Consider the following 9537-nt stretch of genomic DNA (forward strand, 5'->3'; position numbering starts at 1 on the left):
GGCTCGGATATGGGGCGAGTAACGTATGCTGAGTATTTTGCTTGAGTTTCATGTTTTTGCTCATGGTACACTTTTCAAACTCCAGCTCACTTACCCTCTGCTCGCCCGAGTGTCTCTGCTCGCTTTCGAACTCGCCCGACTCACATTGTTTGCCTAACCATTGCTAGCAGCTTCCCTTGTGTTTAATCTGCATACCTTTGGTGGCCTTGTCATATTGCTCGCCCAAAGGTAACGCTTGGTTGCCTAAATTTTGCTCAACTTGACTGTTCGACAGGACTTTCCTTTACACATGAGATTACGAGTCTTTTGTACAGCTACATTGCTTCCTGTGGGGAGTTCTTAACCCTAATTGCTGGGCGCGGTCCTCTCGTTTGCCTTGTCTACAAATTTACAAAATCAAAATGTCTAATCTATATATATATATATATATTTATTAAAGAGAAGGAAGTCACATGTCCAATAGTGACCCCTATCCAAATTTATTAATGAACCTTCACTTGTGGCGGAAGAAAATCGTGGTAACAATCACAGTACTTGGTTTTTTACAAATAGAAAGAAAAAAATAAAATAAAATAAATATAGATAAATAGATACATTAATATAGATAAATAAATTGATAATGAATTACGAGGAATATACGGTATTTTTTTAATTACTTGCTTTTCTTTTCTTTTTTTTCTACTAAAAAAAAAAAAACTTACTTTTCTTAATCATTTTTATAAATATTCAAAGATCATGTTCTCGTTAAAAACTTGACTTCTTAAAATAATTCTATTGAATTAATAAATAGCTCGTACGAAGTTATACCATGGTCTTACAGCTTTCTACTTCCAACCGCGTATAATATATAATAATATTCAGGAATATTGTCCACGAACCCACCCGGAAACAGAAATACGACGAGCGACGGCGCGAGAGAGAGAGAGAGTCAAAGCTCACACACACAACGCACGCTTTTTACTGTAAATCCGTCTGTGATTAATGTATGACGCGTCGAATTAGCTCAGTGGTGACAGTCAACGTGTAGTTGTACGCGTCCATTGTCCGCACCACAGTCCATCCTTTCATATACCCTGTCTCTATAAATAGCCTATCTGCAGCCTTTTGTTTACTCACAAATCAGAAACAAGTACATAACTGTCCATTGCCACCCTGTTTTCACCTGAAACTCACTCTTATATGATTTGAGATCACAATTCTTTTATGTGGTTTTGTTCATATTCAGGTCGTCTGATCGGGTTATAGAAATCACGAGGCTTCGAGGGTTTTTTCTTCTTTCAGAAATATTAGACCCTCTTTTCCGTTTTGGATTTTGTTTTAGGACTCCACAGATTCTCTGCAAGCACTTGGAACAAGATGGCTTGTTTGGTTTCTCGCACAGGAAGAGAGTCCCAAAGATACAACAACTTGGGTTGCCGCCAAGTTGCAGGGTTAGTTCACTTAATTTATTGTGTAATAATAATATTATTATTATTCTATTGGCTCATTTCTCCATGTTTTTCACCTCTTTCTGCATGACGCGGAAAGGTTTCGTATTCCTTTTTATTTCTTTCTTCTTCTTTTCTCGTTTGGTTTTTGTTTTCTTATGCCTCCTTGTTTGAACAGAAATATTATAATGGATGCACGTATGTACCCCATCTTTAGTACTAATCTTCAGGAATATTTTTAAGCTTTTTTTACATGCATCCATATATATGGATTGTGGCCTCTCTCTTTCTCTCTCTCTCTCTCTCTCTCTCTCTCTCTGTGTGACCGTATAATTTCGAGCTTTTCTTGATTTTTTGCAAAACTATTTTGTTTGGTTTTCGGTTCTTGTTCTATTCTTTTTTGCTAGGAAATTGAACTACTTTATAGTTTCGGGCCTTTGATATGTATTGATTGGCTAATTTGTCTATTATTTTATGCTTAATTAATGGTGCAGATGCATTCCTTACCGATATAAAAATGGCAGTGATGGTAACACTATTGACACAGAATTAGAAGTCCTTGTGATTAGTTCACAAAAAGGCCAAGGATTGACATTCCCCAAGGTACGGTAGTTGGCCGATCCATTCTTAATGAATATTTATTAGAAACAGAAAGCATCTTTTGTTCTCTTTAGACTGCTTTTTATTTGATTCGATTTTTCGTTAACACTTTAAATGTCTTTATCATGATCAGGGTGGTTGGGAACTTGACGAATCACTGGAAGAAGCAGCTTCAAGAGAGTCACTCGAGGAAGCCGGTGTTCGTGGCAATGTCGAGGTTAGTCATGTGGCATGTCCCATATATGCATAGAAGGGAACACTGCAGAGTTTAATTATAATACTATTAGGAAAGAAGTTTTATCAATATTACTATGTATTTCTAAGTTTTAAAGTGATTTGTTAAACTAAAAATTTTTATTACGTATTGATTGTAAAAGTGCTAAATATATTTTTTAATAAGATGTTGAGAAAATTGCATCAAACTATATTTTTGCCAAGTGATAAGCTATTTTCAGTATATATATATATATATATATATATATATATATAAATATATATGCACGTATTGAAGCATCCCTGGTCAAACTCGTGTTTTTGTACTTTTGAATCCAACTTTGATATTACTATTATTTTTTGAATGATATATATATAATGCTCTTTTGATCGATGCATATATATGGCAGTGTGAGTTGGGCAAATGGAGCTTCATTAGCAAACGTTATGCAACATATTATGAAGGCTACATGTTCGCTTTACTAGTGAAAGAGCAACTTGATCTCTGGCCTGAGAAGAATTTCCGCAGGAGGATTTGGGTATATTTTTAATCAATGACTTTTTTTTTTTATTTTAATTGGACAAAATTTGGAAGTTTCTAGAAAAATTTTGAGGCATGTTTCTTATTGGGTTTTATGAAAATTGATGGAAATTATGAAGTTGTTTGGATAAAAATTTTTTTAGACATATATATATATATATATACTAGAATTTGTGAAACTTGGGAAGTGAACTTAAAAAGTTTTTCTTTTGATATATATATATATATATATATATATATATATATATATATATACATATGTTTTAGGGCTTTTTTCTTAAATGAAAGTTTTTTTATTTTTGTTTATTTTCACAAAAAGATAGATGATTAGATTATTTTTGTTTTAGAAATTAAAAAAGAAAATTAGAATAAAAAAGATGTTTAAAATTTGTATCCTAATTATATATTTCATGAAAATGATCTTTTCCATGCATATATATAGATGAAGGCGGCCGAAGCCAGAGAAGTTTGTCAACATGGGTGGATGAAGGAGGCCTTGGATAAATTGGTTGAAAGGCTTACTGCTCCACAGCAGCCGAGGGAAGAACATGTTCCACGCTGTGTTAACACCAATTTGTTTTATGCATAGAACAGTTCGATTACAGCCATACATAAATCATTAAATTGTCAAAAACCAGAGTATCATGGAAAGGTGGATTACATCAGCTAATCAAATAAAGCCAAGTGTTAATTAATTTCTGGTTGATTCATGGATTCCTGGATTTTGTAATTTCGTGACATATGTAAACATACATGAGAGAAATGAAAGAGTATAATGGAATTGTAGAAACCATTTAAAAGATGTAAATATTGGTTCTTTTTCCATTTTTTCTTACAACACAAATATATTATATTAAAAGAGATAAAGGGGCTTGGAAGGGCCATCCACTCGTAATTGGCTTATTCATATGACTAAAACGCCCGGATTGCCCAATATAGATAACCCACATGTTAAGGACCATCCAACCTCACGGTGAGATAAGGACCAACCCCCAAGCCTCCCAACATGTCTGGAGAACCATCCCACTGCACAACCAAAGTAGGGAAATTTAAATATTTCTCATTGGGGTCGATACTGAGAGCGGGAGAAGTAGGATAGAGAAGAAATTCAAATAACAGTTACGCGGGCTTAAGCCTATCTTTTTCCGCTCTATAAATAACAGAGGTGGCTCTCAACCAAGGTATGCGAAAAATTAGATCTAGCAGAACTTTCATTGATTACTTTAGTCATCTAATTTAGGCATTTGAGGCATTTATTACCCTTTAGGCCTTCCTTGAGTTTTTGGGTGTAGGTGACGAGAAGTGTTGATAGATGCGAAACACATTCAAAACGTTGACGCCGTCTGTGGGATCTTTCTTTTTTTTCCTCTCAACGTGCTTTCACATTCCCGTTACGACATGCTCCCAAGCAACCCGGGACCAGGAAACCACCCCCATGGATATGGAAGAGAAGCTAAGAAAAGCGATTGTAGAATTGGAAGCCCTCTAGCAAGAAAATGAGGACTTGAAACGTAAGAACGCTGCCTTAGGGGAAGACACCACTCCAAGTCATGTTCATCAGACGGAGGTAGAATCACAAAGCACGACCAAATCACTCGCAAGCGATGAGGAGAAGAGAAGAATGCACTAAAACTTATTATGCCTCATGGATAAATATGAAAAAATGGCTAGAAAGATAGGCGCCTCCTCGTCAGTAGGCCAACTCCTCACTATTATCGACCTTTCGTATAGTACAGAAATCGTGGCAGTGTCGCTCCCGCCAAAGTTCAAGGTCCTATTGGTTGAGATGCATGATAGATCCAAGGACCCTGTTGAACTTCTAGAATCGTTCAAAGCACTCATGGTTCATATCATTGTAGCTAGGTTCCATAGACAATTTCGAGAAATTAGGCAGTTCCTAATCCAATTCATGGTAAGTAGAAGAAGAAAGAGACTGGCTGGGTATCTCCTCACCGTTAAATAGCGGGAAGATTAGAGCCTAAAAGCCTTTCTCACTCGTTTCAACAAGGAGCACATGATGGCAGATGATCAGGATGAAGAGATGACGTGATCAGCCCTGCTGGGGGGGATTTGGCCCAGAAGCCCCTTCATGACTGAACTGAAGAGAAAAACTCCAACCACCTTGCATGAATTCATGGATAGTGCAGATTATTTTGTCAATACTGAAAATACCCTACAGGCCGTGACCGCACCGACAAAATAAAAAATAGAGTAGTCAGAAGACAGAGCAAGGAGAAATGCTCAAGGAAAAGATCGAGAAAGGGATTCGAAGACTAAAAAGAATCAACATGAAAGGAGGCAGGACGCGGACACCATGACATAGATGATAAATGCTAGAGTTAAACACTCTAGAATGAGTGTTCGAGATAGAGCCAAGTAATCAAACCCAAATGATCGTGGTCAAAGGACTCAGCGGTTTTGCACTTACCACAAGGCCGAGGGCCACGGAAAGAAGACTGCCACACCTTGAAATGCATGATTGAGGAGATGCAGGACAATGGTGAGCTCGAGCACCTAGTAGCTCAAAATTTGACGCCACAAAGGTGAGCAGGTGAAAGAAGGTAAGATTGAGAACAGAGACAACAAAGAAGCGAAAACCCAAGAAGGAGAGGGGTGGGAAAATATGCACTATTACCAAGGGATTCTCCGGCAGAGGCCCTACCTCCTCGGGGCAAAAGGCCTATGCCTGCAAGGCTAGATATGAAGAGATTTTTAACATCTGAAGACTGGCAAAGCAACCGAGAGCACAACCAGCTGATGTAGTATCTTTCAATGATGACGATTACGGGGGGTAGTCTATCCACATGATGATGTGTTGGTAAAGACTATGCTAGTAGCCAATTACACCACATGAAGATCACTTATCGACAATGGTAGCTTGACATACATTCTCTTTTGGGATGCTTTTCTAAAGATAAGAATCAATCGAGACTGGCTACGCCTAGCACCTACCCAATTAAAGGTTTCTCAGGGGAAACAATACAACCTATCAGTTCCATCGCCCTTTTGGTATCAGCTAGATCTGACCCATGCACAACCACCACCATGACAAAATTCCTGGTGGTAAAGACTTGGTCATCATACAACGTGATCATAGCATGACCAACTAAGATGAGGAGGCAAAATTGGAGAAAGGGACATCAAAATGGTTGAGTCTAAAATAGAGGGCAATTGACGTCTACCCCTGCCACCCTAGATTGGGGTGCACGAGGTGGAAACTCAAGATGAGGAGGCACTGAAGTAGGGAGAGTCTGATGAGCCTCTGGAACTAATCCCCAGCTCACCCTGAAGCTATAGTGAGAATAGGAACCAAGATGAAAGGCGAAGAAAGGCAATTACTGAGGCAACTCCTCACAGAGCATAGAGATGTCTTCACTTGGAACCACAGGGACATGTCAGGAATTGACAAGAGGATTATAGAACACCAATTGAGTACCAACCCAAATGTATGACTAGTTAAGCAAAGAAAAAAGAGTTTTAGCACCGAGAAGTATGCAACCATCGCAAAAGAAGTCGATCACCTTCTAGCAGCTGACTTTATCAGAGAAGCCCACTATTATGAATGGCTCTCAAACGTAGTGCTAGTGAAGAAGTCCAATGGCAAAGGGTGAATCTGCATAGACTTCATGGGCCTTAATAAGGCCTGCCCAAAAGACATCTTCCCACTGCCCTAGATTAACCTAATTGTGGATTCCACCATAATATATCGAATGTTTAATTTTATGGACGCATACTCCGGCTACAATCAAATTCGAATGAGTGAAGTTGACCAAGGAAAAACAACATTCATAATCGATTGGGGGCTATACTGCTACAAGATAATGCCCTTCGACATGAGAAATGCCGTAGAAATATACCAGAGACTGGTAAACAAAATGTTTAGGAATCAGATCCAAAACATGGAGGTTTACATTGATGATTTGCTAGTAAAAATTAAAGAACCAGAACAACACATGAGAGACTTGAGGGAAGCATTTAAGGTGTTGTGGCTATAGGAAATGAAGCTTAACCCGACTAAATGCGCAGTCGGGGTGCAGTTAGGCAAATTCTTAGGTTTTATTGTGTCAGAAAGGGAAATTGAGGCAAACCCAGAGAAACTACAGGCTATTGTTGCAATGGAACCACCGAAGAACCTAAGTGAGGTACAAAGGCTAATAGGAAAAATAGCGTCACTCAATCGATTTGTGTCGAGGGCGACCAACAGGTGTCTCCCATTTTTCTGGGTCTTGCGGAGAATACAGAGTTGGGACGAGGTATGCGAGAAGGCATTTGTACAACTCAAGAAGTACTTATCAAGTCTCCCAGCCTTGAGTTAGACAATACAAGGAGAGCCTCTACTTCTAAATCTCGCAATAACTCCAAATGCCATATCCACTGCGCTATTGCTAGAAGAGGGAAACACTCAAAGGCCAGTGTACTACGTCAACCAAGATTTGAGGGGAGCCGAGGCACAATACCCTAAAACAGAGATGCTAACGTTTGCACTAATAATGACTGCTTGCTATCTACGACCCTACTTCCAAGCACATCCCATAAAAGTGGTAACGGAGACTCCACTACAGAAAATACTACATCCGATAGACACCTCAGGACGTATAGTGAAGTGGTCAATCGAGCTAAGTGAGTTCAATATTGATTATGTTCCCCAGACCGCTGTTAAAGAATCCTAGTAAATTTCATAGCAGAGTTCTCCAAAGTTTCTGAACAAATGAAAAGAACTCCTATAGGGAAGCCGTGGCACGTGTATGTAGATGACTAATCCTACCTGTTCTGGAGGGGTAGTAGGATTATATATGATCATGGAAGACAACGTCGAAGTGTACTACACCATAAGACTCGAATTCAAGATCACTAACAATGAGGTTGATTATGAGACGGTGTTAGTAGGACTCACCATAGCAGGAGCCTTAGGAGCAAGAGTGATCGACATGAAAGTAGACTCTCAACGACTTTCAAGAAACTCAAGAAATACCTCCAAGATGTCCACTGGGGATGCAATTGATCTGATCACTTTCAAATTAGCCGTATACCGAGGGAGGACAACTGGAAAGCCGATAGGTTGGCACGAGTAGCATTAGGGAACGGTGAGACAGCCTTAGCATGGAAGGGGACCACTCGTACGATTGAGGTTCCAACCATAGGTCTCGAAATTTCAGAAGTAAATGCGAAAAGCCCAGAATGGGTACATGATATAGTTAAATTCTTTAACCATCGATGAAATACCGCTCGGTAAAGAAGAGGCCTAGAAGATTAAGAATAAAGTCGCCAGATTCGTCATGATCAACAACACCGTATATAGATGAGGCTTCTCGGCCCCCTACTAAGATGCATAACGAGGGAAGAGGCCCAGTATATCATGGAGGAGGTACATTAGGGGATATTTGGGAACCATTGGAGAGGAAGAGCTTTGGTAGCTAAAGTCATAAGGGCCGAATACTATTGGTTGCACGCCCTTAGTAATGCCAAGGAGTTTGCTAGGAAATGTGTCCAATGCCAATTGCACGTGCCAATCTAAAGCAACCCACCTAAAGAACTAATGTCAATTATGTCCCTCGAGCTTTGCTACTCATCATCCTCACATACAACACACCACACCTTTTTTTATTTTATTTTTTTAAATCTTTTTTATTATTCTTAAACTAATTGAATTCTTCTACTTATCATCCATATACCACACATTTGGTAAGAGAAAAAAATAATAAATAATAAAAAAAGTGTGGTGTGTGGGATTGATGAATAGAATTTTTCTCTGTCTCCCTGACTATTCACACAGTGGGAAGTAGACCTAATCGGCCTTATGCCACCGAGAAAAGGTGGAGCAAAGTTCATCATTGTCGTCGGTGATTACTTCACAAAACGGCCATTAACGGTGACTTCACAGAACATCACCAGATTTATGTGGAAAGCAAACGTATGTAGATTTGGTTTACCCAAGAGCATCATGTCAAACAATGGCAGGCAATTCAACTCTGAACATTACTGAAACTGCTACGTCGATGTGACGACCCAGACTTAGCCAAGTATTTTCATTACTTTTAACCTTAACCCATTTAGAAGTTTGGCCCAAAGGGAAATGGTAAGGTGAAATATAGTGAGGGACATGGGGCCCATCATATTGCTAGTCATTAGGCACCCAAGCCCACTTAAAGGCCCATAAACATGGTGACATTCGGTCACTAGGAGACTTGGGGCTTAGAAACCCTAATTAGGGTTTTGTTTATGATGAGAGGCGCCTGATAGGGATAGTGACCTTTAAATTCCCTAAGTTCAATCATTTGTGACGTAGGGAAGGGGTATTTCGGTTGGATAAAACAACTTGCCACTTGGCAAGCATGTAGATGACTTCTAGAAGGAGCTAGAGTGATGGAAGAAAGACGAGATTCGGCACACTTAGGGCACACGCCTATCTCACCTACCCACACGCCACATGGCCAACATGCACACTCACCTTAAGGGTTCATTGTATCTAGACTTGAAGTTGGAAGAAGGGAGGTCGAAAGGAATGGGTTTCGGTTACCCAAAAGCCACACGTCACCCACCATTGAATTAATGCATGAGAGAAGCTAAGAGATTTCCAATAATGAGGAAGTGTAAGAGGCTCATGGGGTAAACAAAAATTTGAAGACATATGCCTCTAGGAGCCTCTTAGGATTTCTGCTAAGGAGATTTACATGCCAACCATGAAGAACCAACCCCCACTTTTCTATTTGTCACGCATGCACAAAATGTTAGAGTTCCTAGGAGAGGGCAATAATG

The 9537-nt window shown here is 39.4% G+C and overlaps 1 protein-coding gene across 1 annotated transcript; it reads left to right on the forward strand.

Annotated features, from left to right (window-relative positions):
- The first annotated feature begins 1103 nt into the window (after positions 1-1103).
- On the forward strand, positions 1104-3476 carry LOC109003952 (nudix hydrolase 18, mitochondrial-like). Its single transcript, XM_018982298.1, has 5 exons — positions 1104-1430; positions 1922-2030; positions 2161-2244; positions 2651-2779; positions 3224-3476. Exons 1-5 carry the CDS (start codon positions 1357-1359, stop codon positions 3368-3370), a joined length of 543 nt encoding a protein of 180 aa, XP_018837843.1. The 5' UTR covers positions 1104-1356; the 3' UTR covers positions 3371-3476.
- The last annotated feature ends 6061 nt before the right edge of the window (positions 3477-9537 follow it).

The sequence above is a fragment of the Juglans regia genome, chromosome 13, assembly GCF_001411555.2.
Source record: "Juglans regia cultivar Chandler chromosome 13, Walnut 2.0, whole genome shotgun sequence".
NCBI classification, from domain to species: Eukaryota; Viridiplantae; Streptophyta; class Magnoliopsida; order Fagales; family Juglandaceae; genus Juglans; species Juglans regia.